General features: G+C 38.8%; 1 protein-coding gene across 2 annotated transcripts; it reads right to left on the reverse strand.

Annotated features, from left to right (window-relative positions):
• Positions 1-617: 617 nt before the first annotated feature.
• LOC119788955 (prolactin-releasing peptide receptor-like) lies at positions 618-20,647 on the reverse strand. 2 transcript variants are annotated; one of them, XM_038293658.1, is made up of 3 exons: positions 20,561-20,647; positions 6,354-6,829; positions 618-5,616 (listed from the first exon to the last, which is right to left on the reverse strand). In XM_038293658.1, exons 2-3 carry the CDS (start codon positions 6,818-6,820, stop codon positions 4,983-4,985), a joined length of 1,101 nt encoding a protein of 366 aa, XP_038149586.1. In that variant the 5' UTR covers positions 6,821-6,829; positions 20,561-20,647; the 3' UTR covers positions 618-4,982. The 2 variants fall into 2 exon arrangements, with proteins under 2 accessions (XP_038149586.1, XP_038149585.1); XM_038293657.1 differs by lacking the exon at positions 20,561-20,647 and having other exon boundaries at positions 6,354-6,865.
• Between the last annotated feature and the right edge of the window lie 1,754 nt (positions 20,648-22,401).

Raw genomic sequence — 22,401 nt, forward strand, 5'->3', positions numbered from 1 at the left:
TGTCTACAGAATTTTACACTAAGGAGCAAATATCCCGATGCACATTGACACAGCACCAGAAAAATAACATTATGATAATGAATTACAGCCGTTTACTTCCTCCTCACTAATGGATGTGTCTTATTATAACGGGGCTTAGAGGGACAGCAGATCACAACTCTTTTATTAATGTTTCTCATAACACCTGAGCTTAGTCCAGGCTAAGAAGTCCATCCGAGACATATACAAAGATAATAAAGCGTGATCTTTCACCACATTTATTTTTCTAGGACTGTGTCTGTCTGTATTATCGTGTGACACATTTTAAGACTAAAGTATGTATACAACTGTTTTATTCTACCATTTACTCAATTTGATGTCTCATGTTGTTTTTATTGGCAATACACCGGATCTGGTTTGAAACTTTGACAGAGGAATTACTCTTTGCAGGCTAATAAAGATTTTTCCGTCAGACTTTAAGTTAAACCCTGAAAATATGAATTTTATTTTTTTTTTCTGAATTTCACTCTATTTTCTACTTGGATCAAGCAGAATAGTAAATGGAAGTTCTTGTTTCACAGAGAGCATTAGTGTTGCTGCTGTAGACTGAACCCCATCCATCAGCAGGAAGCCTGTTACTAAGCCTCAGACAATGCTGACATGATTTACGGGATCAATAAATTATCACATTTCCCTATTCTGAGCGAGTCTAATTGATATGCAAACACTTGTAGCTTTCTGAGCATTTAATTAGTTAATTCAGCCATGCAGCTGCACATTGACAAAGTTTATTACACTCACACAGATCTGAAGCCAGAGGGGTTTCAGATTTCCTGTTCCATAACAGAGCGCTTTTATTCATTTTCATTTACATTTAATAAACATGCAAAACATCTATAAATACAATTTTTTAAATAAATTAACAATCAACAAATAATAAGAAAGAAAACATCACTTACAGACAAGAAAATATATAACACAGATATTAAACACACTGATGCTTTTCTCAGGAAATATTTTTTGAACAAAGAGGACATTAAATATACATTAGATGTAGGTAATAACTCAGGTTATCAAGACGTGTAACAAGATCAAAAGAAAAAACACCATAGTTTATCAGTGAGAAAGAATATCTTGGAAAACAAGCCCAGATCATCTTTAATGAAATTTATTTGGCACATCTTTAATAATAATAATAATAATGACAATAAAATCTTGATGATCTCTCCTGTGTTGAGAAACTACCGCCATGCTTTGTGCAGGTGGTCTGTTGACCCATTCTTTCACACAAATTCGTCTTCCTAAAGATTTCAGGTCATTCTAGATAACTGGCTTTTTTTATTACCTGCTTTATTGTCTTTGAAGTGATTTCCATTTCTGAACTCTTTTGTTTCTAGTAATCCTTTTTTTTGCTACATGAAGTCTGTCAGTAGCATATGGTGATAAAAACCACCTGCCATGATGTTTCCACCTCTTAATTTCACTGTTGAAATGGTGTTTTGGGGATTTAAGTGACATTTTTTCTCTCAACAGGGTTTTTTTGCACTGATGGATTCAGACCCAACTATATTGTTCAAGTATAATGTTTTCTGCTGTGAATTTGCTCTGACACCAATAAGGTTGAGTGCTACTTACTGTTTTCCTGTATTCACAGATCTCTCTGAAAGCACTTAGTTGGTGATCCTCAGTTCTAGGAAAACTCCTCTGAGGTACTTTGTCTCTTTTCTCAAAAAATCTTGCAAAGAGCACTCAGTCATGCCTGGTTTATGGTGAAATTATGATCGTTACAAATCAGGATTATAGCAGTACTTACTGGAATATTCAGACGGTTTTAAACCTCTATCCATTTCCATCAGTATGTTCTGAAACGTTTCAAACGTCTCAAGTAAGGCCTTAGCTTTTTCTTATCATTAAATCCTTTCTAGAAATCAGAACTAAACAAACAGGAACTCATTTATTTTTTTTGTAAAAGATGATGCCAGAATCTAGCTTGTTTCTTAGTTTGTTATGTCTTTTTGCATCCATTTTCATTAAGTTGCAGCTAATTATTCCTTATTTTATTATATTTGATTAGATTCAAATTTTGGACCAATTTGGGTTAGTTTGTATGTGTAATTTGTGCTTTGTATTCAACATCAATGGGGTATTTTAGGGCATTTGCCTTTTCAAACATAATTTTACAGAGAAAAATAAATGTATTATGATTATCTTCTTTTCTGTATGTAAGAACCAATCATCACTGGCACAGATAAGTATAGAAGAATGTCAGGAACATGATAAAATAGTTGCAAGGAAATCAGTAAGAACACATGACAATAAGGCCAACCCGGCAGCTAATCAGTCTCTGTCTCTGATAAATACTTTTTATGTAGTCATACTATAAGCAACATTGCATTCACAGTACAGCACGATCATGGCGACTGTTTTTTGTTCTTATATACAGGACATTTCAAGCAATCTATTTCAAAAACAAGTTGATGACTTCGTTGTCATTGTACATTCATCTGCTACTAGCATGAAGGAAATGAAAGCTTTATTATTTGAAGCTCACAATGGTTCAAGGAGGACATGAAGGACGTATTTTGAACTGACGTAAGATCCTCGCTGGAAAAAGAATCTAATAAAATCGGTTACATGTTGTGATCATTTCTAAACTGATAGTTTCATTTTCCTTTCATTTCCTTTCCACATACACAGCATTTTCCTCAGCCTCACTCTTGCTTAGTCAATGATCAGGACCCTCTGATTCAGAAGTTATATTCAGCACATCTTATGTTTTCCGAATAGTTCCTGCAAACAATAGTAAAAGTATTGGAGAACTGAAGGATGGAAGCGATGAAAGCTTGGAGCTAACTAACCTCATCACCTTACAGGGAACAATATTCTAAAACATAACAGTTAGATCATTCAAGTTAATCTGCAAACTGTGACCTCCCTAAGCATTACATCCAAACACTAAAATCTTCTATTTTATACATAAATTGTTTAATTTAGTGTAAAACATGGTCATTCTGAAATTAAAGCGTTTTATTTTATCAATAAATCAATCCCATCCTCATCAGCTACAAAATTAATTCATTCTGAAATTATGTCTTAAAGGGAAACTTTCATCATTTCAGCGTTCATTAAACTGTTTTGTTGCTAGAAAGCCTATAGATCTCAAAGGTAGGGTCATAAAGTGGGGCGACAGTGGGATAGGATGCAGGCTCTTCCTGCTCTGTCAATTTGGTGGTCAAAAGGCGCTGCAGTTCAACACTTCTGTCAGGGTGCCTCAAGGCAAATGTGACTATAATGTACTTTGCCACCAGCAGTGTGTGAACGTGTGTGAATGATTGAATTCAAAGAGTTTTGGGGTCCCCTGAGTTGAAAACAATAAATGACATTCTGCTTTTCCACTGTATTTCAAAACAATCCTTTTTTTTATTTTTCTGAGACATTGAGGGCTTTTAGAAGCAGGTGGATACTGGACAAACCAGATACTGTGTGGACTGATGGCATCGTATAACGAACAGCAAACAGTAGCATTCTGGAGATAGGTGAATTTGTTTACAGCCGGTGCAGGTCAAAACGTATGTTGCTGTTATATCATAATTTTGTGTGGATTGATTTGAAAGCAATGATCTCCAACTATAAAAATCAGAACTGTTTTACTGGTGTTTGATAATTGCTCTTATATCTCTCCTGGGAAATCTAATAAACTTGTCTTTATATTGTTTCATAAATAACAACAACCTGGAGCAGAGGGCTTAAGAAACTGAATTATCTCTGTTTATCCCTTTAGTTTATCCCTTTAATTTAACTCTATTTTTGTATGAAATATACACTTTAAATCACCTCAACTGGCGTGTATCCCTTTAGTCATGTACAAAAAACTATTTAATTACTTACTTTTTGGTGTTTTTTTTAAGCGTATGGCAATCTGACCATTGTTTTTATTTGTACATGACAAAAGGGATACACTTCGAGGTAGATTAAAGTCTATTTTTGTTGTACAAAAATAAAGGGATAAACTCAAATCTGACGTCTTGCGCATGCGTTATGACTATAGGTATGCTGGTCTGACGGGGTATGCTGATCTGAAAGAACACCAGCAGCAAACACATTATTCCCGAAGGCTTCGGATAACACTTCTGGAATAAACCCCAGGTCCTGACAGTGCAGGAGATCCCATTTTGCAGGTCTTCAACAAAGGGTCCTGACAGGGCAGGTCTGCAGCCAGACTCTCTTGAAAAAACTCTTGGACTTTCAAACTAGCACACTTCTAGTTTATTAAGTGTAAAAGCTTGTGGTCAATGTTTTTCTAGACATCCTTGTCATAGGACAAACCACTATTTACATCTTCAAAATATGAGCTAACATTTTTGAGATTGAGATTTCAATACCATTACTCTCTTCTCCAGTAGTGATGTGCTAGCAGATGTTTAATAGGTACCACCTGGTGTTCAAAAGGTTTGGTGTCATAAGGGTCCCGGCAGCACAATTAGTATTTTTACGTCTCTCATCCAATAAGTAAGATACTAAATCATAAAGCACAGAATGCAGTTTTTTTTTAGTTTTTATAAAAACATTAGATAAACACTATGGCAGCCTATGTGGAACTTTTAAACCGTTATTTATTTTTGCTGGGTTAAAAAATAAAGATTGGTGGTACTCCACCTTTTGATTCTTTATGATGTAATGTCATAAAAGCTGGTAGGATTTGTGCTAAAATCATATCAGGGTAATATCAGGATTAAGCAATTCTCAAAGCTGCAATATCTGTATCATATTGAAAATGTTATCTCAAGACGTTCCTAGTAAGCAGCATTTGTTCTGATGAAAAAGAGGTATATGAAGCTGAAATATGCAGTTCAGTTTTGCCAGACTGCAAACTAAAAATAGTAGGGCCTGGATGGTGTTTTCACCAAGCACAACTGATGGCTGAGTTGCACTTATACTTTATAATGATAGATGTTCTGCCCAAGATCTTATCTGCACAAACAATGAAAAATAAAACAAGCAGGTTATAAAACCCCACCAGCAGCACAGTGGCTGGATGGGACTCCAATGCGATGATTGCACTTCAGCATCTTCCGCAGCTCTGTGCGGAAGCGATCGTGTAGCCATGCGTAGAGGAATGGGTTGCAGCAGGAGGAGCTCATGGCGCAGAGATGGCACAGCAGCTGAATGAGTAAAAAGTATTGCTTGTTTATCAGGTGAATGTCAATGTCTCTCAGTACGTTGAAGACATGGATGGGAAGCCAGCAAATTGCAAAGGCAGACACGAGGAGAGCAACAAGGCGAAATATCTTCCTCTTTCGGGCTTGGTGAACATCCACCTGGTCTTGTGACCTGTTTCCAGGGGCAACACACTTCTTCAGCTTGACTGTGATACAGAGGTAGGAGACAAAGACGGCCGAAAGGGGGAGGACGTATGTGATCAGCAATGTGCTGTAGGCATAGGCCCGTCTTTCCTTCTCCTGGCCAAACCAGAACTCTTCACAGATAGTGAAGCCTTCCTCTTTGAACTCAACATGGTAGGTGTGAGTTACAGCCGGAGCCACGAGGCCACAGGAAAGCAACCAAATTCCAGTGAGGACATAGGCGCAGGTGGCCACAGTAGTCCTCTTCTTCAGAGGGTGAACTGTGGCATAATATCTGCAACGAAGGAGAGCAATGCTTTATATTCCTCAGCTGGATAAAGGCATGGTTCATCAGGGGTGAATAAGTGAATAAATGCTAAGGTGAAAACCCTTCAAGCATGATTAAACCCAAAGTTCAAGTCCGACGATCAGATAGTGGAAAAATGTAAAATGGCTTAATTAGCCCTGAAGCTGTTTCAATGCATCTAACAAGATATGACATACTTCCCAGTCAGACAGCTAGCTTTATGCTGAGCAATCTCTATGACCTATTATTTTTAAGTAAAAAGACTGGCAATTTTTTTTCTAACATTACCACTGAACACAGTTGGGCTAAGGAACAGGAAGATGTACTTGATTTTAAATTGATCCCCTTAGAAAAGAGAGACAAAGAACCTTTATTAGAGATAACTAAAGGAAAGCCAAATGAGAGATAGTTCTTTTAACCTGACACCTGCTTTTTTGTTTTAGTTTTCTGCACTTGTTCCCTTTAAGAACATTAAAATTTTCAAGTATTTGACTAATCTTGCTTTAAGTTTTTTTGTCATGTTAACACCTCGAATAAGCCAGCTGATTGGAAATTATTGAGTCTCTTCTTACACCAATAGAGGGTGTTTGCTTTTGCGTAATTTATAAAAAAGGTTTTGATTGGCATAGATTCTTTGAAGATGCGGTCTATTTCTGACTAGCATAATGGTACAAATGAAAATAACATCATCAAAGTTGTGATTGTTTGCAGGTAGAATCACCCACCTGTCCACAGCAATAGCTGTGAGCGTGAAGACGGAAACGTACACTGTGACTGGTTGAATTAGGAACACCAAGTAGCACATAGAGCGGCCAAAAACCCAACCGTGTGGATTGAAGGCATAGGCCAGAGTGAAGGGGACACATGTCACACACATGAGCATGTCTGAGAACGCCAGGTTCCCAATGAAGAAGTTGGTGACATTGTGCATTTTGCGTGTTCGGCAGATGACATAAAGGAGCAGGTAGTTCCCTATGACGCCCACGAGCACCACAAGCACGTAACAAGGGATGATGAGAGGCTTGAACGTCTGTAGCAGAGCCACATCTGCAAACTGGTAGCTGTGGTTGCTGGAATTGCTCTGCACTGCCACCTCATAAATATGTCCCTCAGCTTCTTCCGCAGGTAGGGAAGGCTGCGTGCTCCCAATTGGACTACTGTAGTTAGCCTCCATAGAGGCAGAGCCGTCCATACGTGTTTCCTGCAACAAAACAAAAGCTGGTTTACAGCTGAACATCACCAACACCTCTAAAAGGTCAGACTGTCAGGTACCTGCAAATGTAAACAGCATGTTCAGAGAAAAAAAAGTTCTTGACATTTAATAAATGGAAGATTGGTAACAGGAAAAGCATATTTCTAACACATTGACACAGTGAGAAGTAAAGAGCAAGGTACACTGAGGCAGATGTATATAACAGTATCTCATTGCGAATGCATAGAGGATCATCTTCCATCCTCCTATAAAATGTGTTTTAGAAATGCCACATGACAAAATTAGTCCTGATCTACATGCTGCAGGCTACAGAAAACATGTCATTATCAATCAGCTTGCTCCATTTGGCATGTTTAGCATCTGCAGAAAGATTCAGTAAAGCTGAGAAACATCACTCTAATACTTTTCTTCCTTGTTAGCTTATTGAAACAATACTTTCTAACTGCTGTGTGTCATCACGTCAGTCGATCAGGAATAAATTAAGCTGAAAATGAATTGCAGACGAATGTTCATTAAAATATTTAAACACCAATACATATTTAAAGTATTCTTTTATGCCTCAGGCCTTATTCTTTCTAAACCTGACAGAAATAGTCAAATTTAATCATTTTGAGCTTCCCACCTGTGAGGCCAAGCTGGCAAACGCATATTTATGCGCCACCTGAAGCGTTTTTCAGAAATTTTTAAAAACTCACCATAGGGTTTGAAGGTTCTCCAGGCCAATTTTAATAGAGGGTAAAGCTGCCCTCTTTCTGTTATTATATTGCTTCATTTTTATTTTAATAAACCTGTTTTGAAGATATTCCTCTACCATGCTGCAGGAGGTAAAGGGTTGTGCCCTCATTTTTGTGGTGACTGACAGATAATGCTGTGCATGAAAGCATTTGAATTATTTTACTATTGGCCTTAACCTTTTTTTAAACTTTTAACGTAATGAAGGCCTTTGATGACCTTGAACAGAATGGAGATCTCCCTGGTGGTACTAAGCTTTTATTTCAGCAGGGAGTTTTATTAAAAACGTTGGCCACTTATGCAGGATAGAGTCGCAGTATTTCCCCTTGAGGGCAGAAGCTCAGTGACTGCTCTTTATTTGCAGATGCTGCAAGCCGTTATGCACATGGATTGACTCACCTTCATGGGAAAAGTTACTGCCAATGTATTTTGCTCTCAGCTTAAGTTGTTGTGCAATTTTACTTATTTGATTATAGCTATTATATATACACATATATTACTACTACTACTCTTCCTCACCCACTGTGGGAGGTCTCCCCCCTTTTTTCCTCGAAGCTCGGCTCCTCTACCAAAGGCCTGCCTGGGAGCCTGAGGGTTCTGCGCAGTATTTCTGCTGTTCCTAGAACTGCACTTTTCTGCACAGAGATGTCGGATGTATTTCCCCAAGTACTCCAATGACCACGGGTACCACTGTTGCCTTGACCTTTCAGGTTTTCTCCAGCTCTTCTCTGAGTCCCTGGTATTTCTCTAGTTTCTCATGTTCCTTTTTCCTGATGTTGCAGTCACTTGGTATTGCTATGTAAACCACAGAAGCTTTCCTCTGCTTTTTGTCAACCACCACAATGTCCGGTTGGTTTCCAATTACCATTCGGTCTGTATCTGGAACTCCCTCACGATCTTGGCTCGATCATTCTCTACCATCTGTAGGGGTGTTTCCCACTTTGACCTTGGAGTTTCCAGCCCATTATCTGCACAGATGTTCCTGTATACTATTCCAGCCACTTAGTTATGGCGCTCCATGTAAGCTTTCCCTGCTAGCATCTTACACCCTGCAGTTATGTGCTCGATTGTTTTAGGGGCTTCTTTGAACAGTCTGCACCTGGGGTCTTGTCTGGTGTTGTAGATTTGGGCCTCTATTTCTCTGGTGCTCAGGGTCTGCTCATATGCAGCCATGATGAGTGCCTCTGTGCTGTCCTTCAGTCTGGCTTTGTCTAGCCATTGGTAGGGTTTCCTAATATTAGCCACTTTTTTAATGTTACAGTGGTACATCCTGTGTAGGGGCTTATTCTCCCATTACATAACCTCCAGCTCTTCATCTTCTGTTCCCCATTGTCTGAGACATTAACTAAGCACTTGTCTATTGGAGCCTTGTCCTTGATGTACTTATGGATCTTGGATGTTTCATTCTGGATAGTGGCTCTCGCGCTCACTAGTCCTTGGCTTCCTTCTTTACGGCTAGCATACAGTCTCAGGGTGCTACATTTGGGGTGGTACCCGCTGTGCAAGGTAAGGAGCTTTCGTGTCTTAACATCTGTGGCCTGTATCAAATCGGTTGGCCAGCTTATTATTCCTGCCGGGTATCTGATTACTGGAAGAGCATAGCTATTTATTGTCCCTGACTTATTTTTGCCATTTAGCTGATTGCTTAGGATCTGCCTCACTTGTTGGAGGTATTTGGTCGTAGTCGCTTTCCTTCTCAAGTCCTCAAGGTTGCCATTTGCTTTTGGGATTCTGAGGTACTTGTAACTTTCCTCAAAGTCTTCTATTGTTCCTTCTATGAGTGAGATCCCTTCTGTGTGGACTACCTTCCCTCTCTTAGTCACCATCCTACCACTAGTCCAAATAGCATCCCAATGTCTGTGCTGAAGATCCGGTTGGTATGGAGTAGTAAGTTGATGTCTCGCTCATTCTTAATCTATTCTCTCAGCTAGTTTGAGAGCAGGATCTATAGCTATGACTTAGCACAGATGCATATCTGGGGCGTAAACGAATCAGCCTTATGTGTAGGCCTACTGTAAACACATCGAACGTGACGTGCTAACATGGATGTAGCTATACAGCCACCATTTATTTTTAAGAATGCCCATCAGCGTGGTTGAAGATGGTGGGCTAGAGCTTGTTCTCCAGGCAGCAACAGGTAACCCATCTTACAAACAACCTGCAAGGTGAACTACCATGAGAATAAACGACCTGCGCGCCACAGAGAAAGCCATGAAAGATGGGAAGTTGGTCGAGGGTTTGTGTTTAGCACTAAAGGGGGACCACTGGACATCTGTCAATAATGAAAACTACCTCTGCGTCACTGTACACCGCATCGATGCCAGCTGGGAACTTACCTAAAACTTGGCTTTAGGTAGCCTATGTTATGTAATTTTAGATTTCATTTTACCACGACACCACGAATGATTACCACAACATTATGTTTGCTTCTTGATGGTTGCTTGGGTGAATGTGGGTAACGTGGGATGCTGTGCAAAAATGTTGGTTCAGTGGTATTATGTGATGCATTTTGTAAACAGGAGATGAGCCCCTGGTCTAATGTGTCACGGTGGGTGGAGGTTTGACGGGAACCTAATGCATGCACTGAAGCTGAAGTGGTTTCTTGAAGAATAACAAAAAGGGTAACAGAAGCAAAAATCCAAAAACATATATCCACAAAATCCACAAAAACTAAGAGCCAGGAATACTCACAACAAGGGGACTGAGAAATGATGTCAAACCAGTTACAGTGACTGAGTAGTAGGTGAAAATATGAGAGAAGCAAAGACCACCCTAATCAGCAGATTGGGAGCAGGTATGAACAGGAGTCTAGAAAAGAGCTAATGAAAAGGACACTGACGCAGGAGAGCAACAGAGGGCAAACAAGAAATACCTAAGAACTCATATCTAATCAAAAATAACCCGAATAACACAAAATGAAAAAATAAAAAATGAAAACTCAAAGATAAAACCTAAACAGTGTTATGATCCTGGCACTGGAGCTGACTCTGTATCCAATTAACAATCTGGTTCAGTCTGCGCGCTCACGGCAATCATCTCTCCTGGTTTCACCTGACTCCACCTGCATATAAGCTCCGTCCTGATCAGCCTCCAGTGCCAGATCATTTCAAACTAGCCCAGTGAGAACATTCCAGCCTGTTTTTCTGAAAACCTTCCTGTCTGTCTGTCTGCTTGCCTGCCTGCCTGCCTGCCTGTTATCAAACCTGTCTTGTCTTCTGTTTTTTGAGCCTGCCTGACCCCTTATTGCAGTGGTTCCCAAAGATTTTCTTCTGGGCCCCCCTTTGGATTACAATAAAATGTCCACGCCCCCCCCCCCCCCCCCCCCCCCCCCCCCCCGCCAAAAAAAAAATAAATAAAATAAAAAATCAACTGGGCACGCACAGCGTTCAACCAGATATAATAAACCTATACACATATTTTGTTTTCAAACTCCATTGAAGTTTATTTCACACTTCAGGTTGCAACAAAACAAACTATACACCATCTTTACAGTGGAACACTTTTGTGTAACTGTATTTTTTTCATAGTTCTATACTGTAGATTAGAAGAGGATTCTTTGTTGTCTGTTATTTTAAACATATTTCTTTTTTTTTAATTGTAACAATATTTAACTTTGCTATCATCAATACATTAAAAAAGCCTCTGTGCAAAATGGAGTGAAAACATTGAACAGCTCCCTGAGAGTTTTTTCTTTGTACTTTAATCCTCCCATCTTTTCAGTGGCTGTAGTGAGCCTGCTTTTTGCTGTAGATCTTCTCAAATCTGGGTTGCAGTGTCACAACTGTCCATTATGCTCAGTCAAGCAAGCCCTTTTTTTTTTCTTCATTCATCCATAGCGCTTACCGCGCCCCCCCCTCCAATGGCATTGCGCCCCCTCTAGGGGGCGCGCCCCACACTTTGGGAACCACTGCCTTATTGGATTGTCTGCCAGCCTGAGATCTGCTCTGTCAGCCTCTGGATTCCGAATTGATTACCTGTGCTTCTGACCTCTTTCTGTTTGATAGTACTGGAGTCTAGCTAGATTAAAAAATGTATCTATGCCCACCTCTAATACACACATACACACACACACACACACACACCCACACACACACACACACACATATACCGGTATATATATAAACAGTTATAGATATGGGTCATTCAGTTTTGACTAGTCAAAATCTACAGATATCTTGATTACGAGTTCTAACTAAGCAAACTTAGGTTGCAGTTATCAGAAATGAATGTCCAGTGTAGCTATTTAATGTTAAAATGGCTTTCCACAGTGTGCAGGGTTTAGGTTCACTAGACAAGTGCCCTGACACAAGTGCTATGGTACAGGAAGTCTTCAAGGTTGCAGCCATACACTCTGCATGCTCTTGCTAGGCCGGGGGCCAGCAACCAGTGGCTCCAAAGCCACATGCAGCCCAGTGCAGCTCATGCAGATTAGTAGTCACAACTTGCATCTTGCAGGTGTGTCTCGAACCATGGATTCCAAAGGGGAAAAAAAGAAGATAGCTAATGAGAAAAGAGGATTATCATTATCAATGAGGAAGGATTGCCCGCATTTTTGCTTTGTAATGAGAGATTGTCAAAAAATAAAAATTTGGAAAGGCATTTCCAGGGAAGGCATGCAAAAGATGCGGCCGATCACTAAGTTGGGAGTGAGAGAAAAAGTGCGATTGCAGAACTTCTGGATAAATTAGAGGAGCTCAAAGATAGATATAAGAAGTGGATTGCATCTCCAAACTCCACTACTGCTGCTAGTTTTGTTGCAAGGATGGAAACCGTCCACGGATCAAACAGGCAGTACTCTGATGCAGGGATGTGAACTTTCTTCCATTTTCCCCCCAAATCCTAAAAATATAAATCACACCAAGAAACACTGGTGACCGAGGATGTGGGATTTCAGGGGTAGAGAGCTCTGCTCTGATGGATGTCAATTCCTGCTTGGTTTCTCATGACTCAATCAACTCCTCCTAACAGAAACACGTCCACCATAGAAAGATTCCTTTATTGTGCTTCTATAATTTCATCAATGCATAAAAACCTAAACCACGCGGTGAAGGGTGGTGAAGCGGCGTGTAGTGAGGGCGTTCACCGCTCCTCCCTCACCTTATGTTGTCATGTGTAATTTGCTCCAGAATAAATATTTAATCATGAATGCTTATTATATATTTAAGCCCACAAAGTACTTTCAATCGTGGGATAATACACTTAGAGCCCGTGTTGCCATACAAGGCATATATAAGACTTACATTTTTGATGCTCCAGACAGATTTATTTTTTTTATTTCTTTTGGTCCTATATGGTTCTTTGAGCAGTTTTGGTTGTCTGGGACCCCTGGGCCAGGCCATGTTTGGTTAGAGCCAGAAATATCCTTAGAAAATAGCTAAACAAAAGCTAGGGGCAGTTAGCTCTAGTAATCTGACAGAGAGAGATAAAATTAAAAAAGCAAAGCGCAGAGACAGAGAGGGAGAGCCTTCTAAGCTGGCTGACGGTGCAACGTTTCACAGAAACTGACAATAGTGCTATGCTTATTGCACGACTTTAGAAGCACACCAAACACATTAATCAAGAAGCTCAAGCTAACTCCTTCTGGAGTAAATAGAAGAATTAAATCCTATTTATAATTAAGCCTTTGCCCAGAGTATTTTTTTTCCCTTTTTTTTACTGTGAAGCATTTTGAGTTGTCCTCAGCTGCAGCGTGGAGCAGCCACTACTAATAGCTGCTAATAACACCTAGTTCCCTCTAGGAAGCAGCAGTGTTGCCCTTGGCTGTGTTCTTGAATTAGCTGTAGGCTTCCTTCCAGAAAAGAGAAAAAGAAGGCTGTGTAATTCTGGATGTAAACACAAAGAGGGGAAAGGCGGCCTTCTACCATTCTATACGGGGGCAAGAGGTGTGCTCTGTGCTGCGAGCCCGCTCTGAGCTTGTTTTCCCCACAAAGGGGCAATATGGGCTGTGCTTGGTTCTCTTCTTATCCATGGCTATCAGCGGTGGTGAGGCAGGCAGCTCATCTTGCTTTTTTATTCTTGCAAGGAGGAGTGATACTGGTTGTAGGGACTTGTTGGGCTTCAGCAATGCAAGCAAGCAGGTTTGGTCATCTTGCTTGGCCAAAGCAATCCAGAACCTTGGTTCAAATCAACTTTCAGAAAGAAAGAAAGACCTTTGTGCCTCCAACTATCCCTGAACTCTCCTGTTAATCCAATAACACAGGTGGTTTCATCACGAGCAGGAGCCTGATTAGGAAGACAATACAGGAAACTGCAGGTGATCAATGGAGACTCTAAGCTTAAAAGCTTCTTCTTCAAAGAAATTAAAAGTTAGAAGGTTAACATGTGCTGAGAACACAGGCTCAGCTGAGTCGCAGACAGACAGATGAAGAAGACACCCTTCTGCTTGAATGTATCCCCTGTGGTAACATCAGAGGTGCAAGGCATTTTGGGAGCTGTAATTACAGTTTTTTGTATAGATTTTCTTATTACAACCAGGTTTTAAACATTTGAACCTAAAAGCACTCGTCCTAGCCCTTTGGAAATTATAGATTGTCCTAAACTTTGTATTTGCACATGAGCCAGCTCCACATGTTTTGGTCTGTTTGCAGGTACAGTAGAGACAGAGGAAGAAATGCACCGTATTGCTTTCTGTTACTTCCAACTTATCTCTCTTACAACCTAAGAGGTATAATGAATATTGCAAGGGTTACAGAGCAGCTCCAACCTCATGGCTCTTCAAAGTAATGTGTTAAATTTAATTTATAATTTCATATATATTTTATGTTTGCCGACCTGCTGCATAAATCTATTTTAATGAGAAGGTTTACTGTGAATTTTTCTTGTATAAGAACACATTTGCACAAATGCATTTTATTGTTGCTATTACAACTATGTCAATATTGACTTCTTAAACACAGCTATTTTGTTTAGGGCAGACAGTTTGATTGTTGTGTTGATTGATCATCTACTGGGCATATTGAGATTTATAGTTTTTTTTTTTTTTTTTTTTTTTTTTGCACAATTTGTTTTAGTTTGTTTTGACACAAGCAGGCCAACCTAATTAAATCTAATAGAAAATGTAGGAAAGGGACTAAAGATTAGGGTGTCATGCTTGTGATCTATGTGGACTTGTGTTTGAGTTCCTTTTTAAGTTTTCATTACTTAGATTTATGTTACTCTGTGTGAGTTACTCTCTGTTGCCCCCTTGTGCCGGTCTCTTTTCCCTTAGCTCCTTCTAGTTACTTCTGGCTACACCTGCTCCCTATCAGATAATTAGTCATCCCATTGTTTCTGCCCACCATTTATACACCTCCTGTTTGTTTCCTCATTGCTGGTTTCTCGTTGTTACTTTACCCCTCATGTGTGCTTTTCCCTGGTGTCTCCTGTTTTTTGATTGTCTGTATTGTGTTCCTGGTTTTGTGTTTCTGTTGCCACCTTTATTAGACTTATACAAACTTTATTGTCATTTTGTATACACAGAGTGTACACACAGCTTGACATAGCGCTGACATAGCATATATATATATATATATATATATATATATATATATATATATATATATATATATATATATATATATATATATATATATATATATATATATATATATATGAATTCTTGTGTCCTTTCAGAAACATACTTCTCATTTAAATGGACATTGTTTAAATCTAAAATGACTTTGGTATTAAAAATGTTTTTTTATTTTATTAAATTCAAGAGAAAAATCTATCACAAATTAAATAAATTAAATAATTTAAAATTAAAAGCGTTTTCTCTCAAAATCAGATTTCCATCTCATTTCCATTTTTCTTCTCTCTCTCAAAACCTCTTTTTCTTCATCTCTTATTGTGTCACATTGCATCCAAAAATCAGCATAGTCTCCTCTCGATTTAGGGTTTTTCTCTCGATGTGAAAAATGTTTCATGGACGGGGCTGTGTTCCTATTGGCCAGTCTCAACAGAATGGAGAAATGATAGATACATTTTTGAGAGAAAACATTTTCACTCTGATTTCAAAATAAGTTTTCCCTTTCAGATTGCTTTGTTCTTGAATTTAAAAAAAAGCACAAAAATAACTCCATAGCTAACCAGAAAGGTGGTGCTTTGTTGATAATTACACTAATAATCAGTGTTTGATCCATAAAAGGAAAAAAAGATAAACAAAATCAAAGGGATGAAACATGCATAACATTTCAAACATGTGAAATGGTATTTTAAAAGATGGGATTGTGAGTTGATAGAATTATTGTTATGGTTCAGTTAAGATGTCTTCTCATACACTAACCCAAACAAAGTCCAAGGCCAAATGAATAAAGCAAATAAATCTTACAAGCAATATTAGTTCTGTTGGTTTTGGAGGCCTTCTCCATGGAGTGTGCCAAGCTCCTGCTGCCATCAGAGTAGAAACTAAAATGAGGCACCATAATTATATTACTAAATAAATCTTAAAACCGCTTGAGCAAAAGCTTGCTGATGCAATTTCCGTGATTTGGCTGACGCAAACTCTGAAGTTTCTTTGGCAAAGTCAGGGATTCATCCCAGAGCTCCACTGTATGAGACCTCTGTATACAAAGGAAATACTCCTTATCTTAGGAATTTATAATTTAAGGATGACAGGCAAATGTGCTGTTATTGACTGAAATCTGCCTTTGCACAAGAGGACAGCAGTGTGGAGTGTTAGGAGTGCACGGGTTTCAAACAAGCATCTTGGACAATCTCTAAAAGAGAAGAAACCACCTTGAACTTTAAGGATCGGAGAAAACAAAAGCTTAAAGAGGATTAATGATGGGAATCTTTGGGAATAAATTCAGACACTTCTTTGAGAATTTAAAAAGCAACAATCGATCCAGCTAAGAAAAAAAGAGGGTGGCTTCTGTTTTAAAAGATTTGAAACAAATAGAAAAGGACAGAAAAAAGGCTTTTAGATTTTAATTTACTTTGTTGCATGCAAAGTCAATTTCCTTTGCATCACTTGTTCAACATTAAATATACTGCTTATAGGTAAGATTTTTATAATTTCATACTTTTACGGCTTTGAACATTGCAATATTGCTGGATCTACTTCTGATCCGTTTGCTGGTTGCTCATGAATGTGCACACAATTACAGTTTTCATTTATTACATCAGTGTGACCTGCAGCGCTGATTGTGAGAATGAAGATTCTAGTCCCTTTACGTTTCCCTCTCCCACAAACAATGCTAATTAGTATCATCTGTACTGAGGTAAAGACTTGGGAATTTATATCTGCCACAGTTGGAGCAAAAATCTCTTATTTCTTACCAGCAGTCATACTATTAATGAAAAGTATTGACCAGGGATTTCAATGGAAATGTAATCTGAGACTTTGCTTTTTCCTCACTTAGAGCCATGGGGGGATTTAATTAGGTCTTTGTTATTGTAATAATTTCTTTATGCACCACACCATAATGCAATTAAAATCAGTATGGAAAGTGAATTGAAATGAAATATGCATCTTTATCTTATATTCAAATGTATCAGCTTTTTATGTATGCGGCACAGAAAATAAGACAACAAGTACATTTATTTCTAATCATGCTATAATGATGAAAAAGACAGATATTGATCAAAGGGAAAGCAATTCACACATACAAAAATGATTACTTCATAAATAGAGGTTTAGATAATTAATTAGAATAGCAGTGAAAAGTTTGAGAAAGCCGAAAGACCTGTAGCCAAACTTGGGTAAATTAATATCTGATGGTTAAGCTTTAGGTAATGGTCTATGAAGTTGTTCATCATTACCATTATTGGGGAGTGGCAGCCAAGCGGTTAGGACATAGAGCTTGAAGTTCTGAGTTCGAGCCCCACTCCCACATTCTGCCACTCTTGGTCTCTGAGCAAAAACTTTAACCCCACTTGTGCACCCCATGATGGCAGCCCACTGCTCCCCAAGATGATGGGTTAAATGCAGAGGTAAATTACTCCAATGTGAGATCAATAAAGTTCAATTATATCATATTATAAGTATTGGAAGTTGGATCGAGGGGTTACTCATCCCACATGGAGCACTTTCTTGTGATTGGCTTATACAAGGCAGCTTTGTGATTGGTGGCAAACCATTCGCTATTTAATAAAATGCATTTGTGTATCAAGCCATGTCAGGAGAGTCTCACAAATCTACACATAATTGCAGTGAAGTTTAAAGACAACTGGTACTTTATAATTTAATTGTTTATGTACTAGAAATTGTGTGCTTGTGTGAATCGTTCTGTGTGTATGAATCTGGTCCTATGTCTGTCTGGATTTTTTTGTGCTTGCGTGAATCATGCTGTGCATGTGTGGATTTTGTCTTGTGCATGTAAATCACATATGTGTATTCGTGAAAAATTGAGATTGATCTAGCTACGTAGTTGGGTGTCATTGCAAACATCATGATTAGAGATTAATTTCAAATTACTTCATTCAAAAAATAAAACTATGAATACAGGGAAAGTTGGAGTTTGGTTCATTATGATGCAAGACCTTTTTGAGCACTCAATGCACACTTCATGTAATTGAAGTAAAGAAGAATGAATAAATTCTTTAGGATATTCGTGAAAATAATCTATAAATATAGCAACCATATAGAGAAAGAATGGCTGCTGGTATGATCAAGCTGGTCCTCAAACTTTAATCCAATTAAAAAGCTTTAAATCAGATGGCAAAGTTTGAAGGATCGCAAAGACATGATGACAATGTTTATAAAATTAAGAATGCGTTTACATCGAACCTAAGCCCTGCTTGGGGCAGGCCTGCATGGGGCAGGCGTTTTCACTCTGAACAAAACAGAATATAGAAGTAGTCTTTATTGTTATTCAGTGAGGAAATAAAGTCCTACCATCAGTAGAGTGACAGGCCAGACAAAGCATACAGGTTCACACAAAAGTAAAAATACAAAAACAAAAAGGGAACAAAGAGAGGCTGTAGTCTAAGGGCAAAGTAACAGCCTAAGAAAAATACTAATTCGAAGAAAGCTGCAGCTGAATAAGATAATTTTGACATGTGCAACTGCAAGTATATTTGTGCATGAAATGATCCAAATACTATTCACTAGAAATAAAAAAAAACTGCACATAACTGCATGTATGTAAACATTCGTTAAGCTAAATGAGTGCAGTGATGGTTATAAAGTCTATTAGCTATCACTACAAAGGAGCTGTTATTAAGCTTAATCTGCACTGAAGTACCAGCTCCTGGTTCAAAGAGGCTCTTTTGCCTTCCTGGTAAGCCTATCAAACTACTTTCTCTCTGCTGTAAATAGCTGTTGCTCAAACAAATCACACCATAGATGATGTTTGATGTCACCACAGAGTCAGAACAGATTTCAACCTGCACCTCAAGATATCATGACCAACCAGGTCAGTAAAGGTATTTACCGGTAGTTAATTTTATCGGTTTTAGTTCACACTAACTGTTTCCTCTGTATCGCTGCTTTTGCCACTAATAACCTAATTTATTGATCAATTTAAATGGATTTTTATTTTTTATTAATAACATCTAGTTTGAATTTTATGTTTACCGTCATTGCTCACTTAAAGGTATAGAGGATGACCTTTTATTTCCAGATGGATCATCTAAATAAGTGGTCCTCCTAATTGTCAATCATTCTGGTGATATGTTCACGTAATGCCGTCCTACGTGCTCTTCTCTTAAGTTATATTTTCTGTGCATGCGCACGTTTATCTGTGGTGAGCTATGTTCCAGACAGTCATTGAAGCTCGCCTTTCTCACTGTAGTTCTTTGAAAACGTCTGAGGGTCATAAGAGAAAAAGTTCTACGAAGTGTATGAGAACAAAAGAAAGGACTCGGAAGCGGGAGATCCCCTCGCAAAGCATTATGGGATTTGCTGTCACAACTGCCCGCTGTCGCCATAGGTTGTCGCTACCAGACAGTGGCGACTAATAACTAAGATGGTGCAGGCACTGCAAGGGGGAGGAGGAGGTACATGACAAACGGGGAGCAAAAAGAAGTGATCATCTGTCCGAGTGGTCAGTTAACCATGTTTGCTATAAAGTCCTCTATACAGTCCCCACTCTATATAGTGATTGAGGGATTTAGGGGTTAGGGCAGACATTCAGGCACAGTAAGCTTACTGTAGATGAACTCTGAGAACAGCAGCTTTTAAACAGAACGTGCTCAAGGAGAAATGGGCTCGTGCTTGCTCTCGCAGGCATTTAGTAGGCTTTTCCTCTCAGGAGCGGGTACAGGATTGTGCATGTGCATTTTTTTAAAAGTGGAGATGGCGGGTCTTTTAAAAAAATCAGAAAAATCCTCCACAATGCCTTTAAACTTTGTCTGAAATCCACAAATGAACTGCTATTTCCCTGCTGAATTGCAATCAAAATCACACTCAAACTGCTGCATCAGATATCGCCTCCCTTGCCCATTTATTTGTACCCCAAAGGATGCTTGACAGACCAGTGCTGCAGGTTTGTGCCAGAGGGAATTCTGTGTTGCAGTATGACCTCCTAAAGTATTGTTGCCACACTCAACCTTTCTGCAGCCTAACATTTCTAGAGGAAACAGCTCTTTTTTTCAGCCCCATCATTTCTTTTTTCCCCACAGGAAAACCACTGTTTAGCAAATTAAAACATTGTTATAGCAGCAAATCAGTTTCATTTTTTTATATTTCTCATCATATGTAAAAGTTAAGCAGAAAGAAATTTGAAATCTAGATATTTATCTTGGCTATTCAATTGCAAAACATAGAACGGCAAAGGCTGGGAATTTCCTATATTTTTTAAGAATAAAATTTCTTTTTTTCATACTTTACTCGTTATTTTTTTTTTTTTTTTTTATCTAACAGTCGAGAAACATTACAAGCTTGTTTGTTGTAAATATCTATTAAAGTGTTATCACTGCACTGGAATACATCACATTAACGTAAGGATTTACATTTTTTAAAAACAACATAAATGTGCAAATAATATGAGATTATGATTGAATAAAGTAGGCAAGTACAATGTTAAGTTCATTTGTTTTATTATTAAATATTAGAGCTTAACTTACCTGGCCTGATGCTTCTCTGTTAGGACATGAGGGAGAAGTGTTACCAGAAGACCTTGACTGTGTGCTTTTTCTTAGTGAGGGAGCAGACGCTGCTGCTGTTTTAAATGGAGAATAAGAAGGTGGGAGGCATACAGAGAGAAAGAGAGAGAGAAGGAGAGAGAGGATATATCAGAGATGTCTGTAGAAAAGATGGGGAGCCAATGAGGCGGCAGAGAAACCAACAAATATTAATGTCTGGGTTGGACTTGGTGATGACGTTTGATCAGTTAGTGACTGGTGGTGGAGTCTAGTGGAAAGCAGGGGCTTTTTTCCATTTGGTTGTTTGTCCCTCAGCTTTTAAACATAATTCATATCACTGTTTTTTTCTTTGATGAGCATCTGTTAAATTTGTTATATGGCATATTTGGGATTAATAGTTTAAAAAGAAAGAAATATTGAAATTCAACAATTAAAAGCTTTTTAAATGCATAGAAAAGAAATAAATATCTGTTTAAAAACACAAGCTTACTGTACTAAAAATAACTACATGTTTTAGCTGCATAAAGATGTAGGAAGACCGAGGCTTGTTGTCGCACAGGTAAGTTGTCACACTGCAATTATCCTCTACACCAGAGGGCATAATTAAAAAGTTGAGTTATAGTTTTCTTCCTTTGCATGGTCTGGTCTTATGGACTGAGTGAGAAGAGGACAACAAATTGTATGTTTAGATGAGCTCCAATTAAACTGTTTTCACTACCCGTTTTAACAAGCTTTATTCAGATAAAAATCCTAACAGACACCTAGTCATACCTCATTGATTGTTCTTATTTAAGCTGATGTTAAAACTAGAGTTAGAATTGGCAAACATGGTCGTTTGGGATCATTTGGGGCAACCAAAAAGATAATTTTCAAAAAATCCTTTAAATGACCACATCCTAATAAAAATGTCACTTTATTTTTACAGAAAAAAAGAGGTTTAAAAGAGGGGAGAAAGTGAGCAGATGGTCAGAAGTTACAAAAGAAAAAAAGATGATGGCCGTGCAGCAGCAACTGATAGGATGCTGGGGGCAGTCGGGCAGGTGACCCCATGGTCACAAGTCCATCATGAGTGCAGCGAAGGACTTTAATGTCAACTACCATACTTTGGCACGATACTGTAAAACATTCATACCAGCTGAAATTCAGGGTCAGACAGCTATCCCAACTACGTACAGTGGTACGGCAGATTTTCAGCACAGAGATGGAACTGCATCTTCAGAACTATATAAAGATATTCTTTGACATGTATTTTGGTTTGTCTCCATCAGAGGTGAGAAAACTGGCATGTGAAATTGTAGTGGCAAAGGGCCTGAAATATGTTACTCTATCTCTGATTCTTGGATAAGGAACCACCCAGGGAAAACACTCAGCATTTATGACATCCCTGGGATTGTAGCAACTGCTTATCCAATGGCTGCGACCCCACTTAACATTCAGGCCGCCTTTCATGCAAAAGGGATTCAGTTGTACAACAGGGATGGGTTCTTGGAGGCAGAATTTGCTCCATCTTACGTCTCAGATCTCCCCTACCAGGACCCAGCTATACCAAATCCAAGCACCAACTGGGCCAGCATTGGACCAAGCAGCTGCTGCAGGCCCAGGCGCCAACCAAGAAGCTATTCCAGGCCCTAGTAAGCCTTCTCTTTACTCTAGAGAATATTAGGCCTTACTCAAACGCTGGTCTGAAAAAAAAGTTCCCCAGCAGAGAAGGAAGGGAAACATATATTCTCCCTGACACACCGTTGAATGAGGCACTTGAAGCGGAAAGGCAGGCACAAGAGAAGAAAAGACTTCAAAAAGAACGGCAAGGTTACTGTCAAGTT

The sequence above is a fragment of the Cyprinodon tularosa genome, unplaced genomic scaffold (genome assembly GCF_016077235.1).
Source record: "Cyprinodon tularosa strain WSP-4 unplaced genomic scaffold, ASM1607723v1 ctg33, whole genome shotgun sequence".
In the NCBI taxonomy this organism is placed as follows: domain Eukaryota; kingdom Metazoa; phylum Chordata; class Actinopteri; order Cyprinodontiformes; family Cyprinodontidae; genus Cyprinodon; species Cyprinodon tularosa.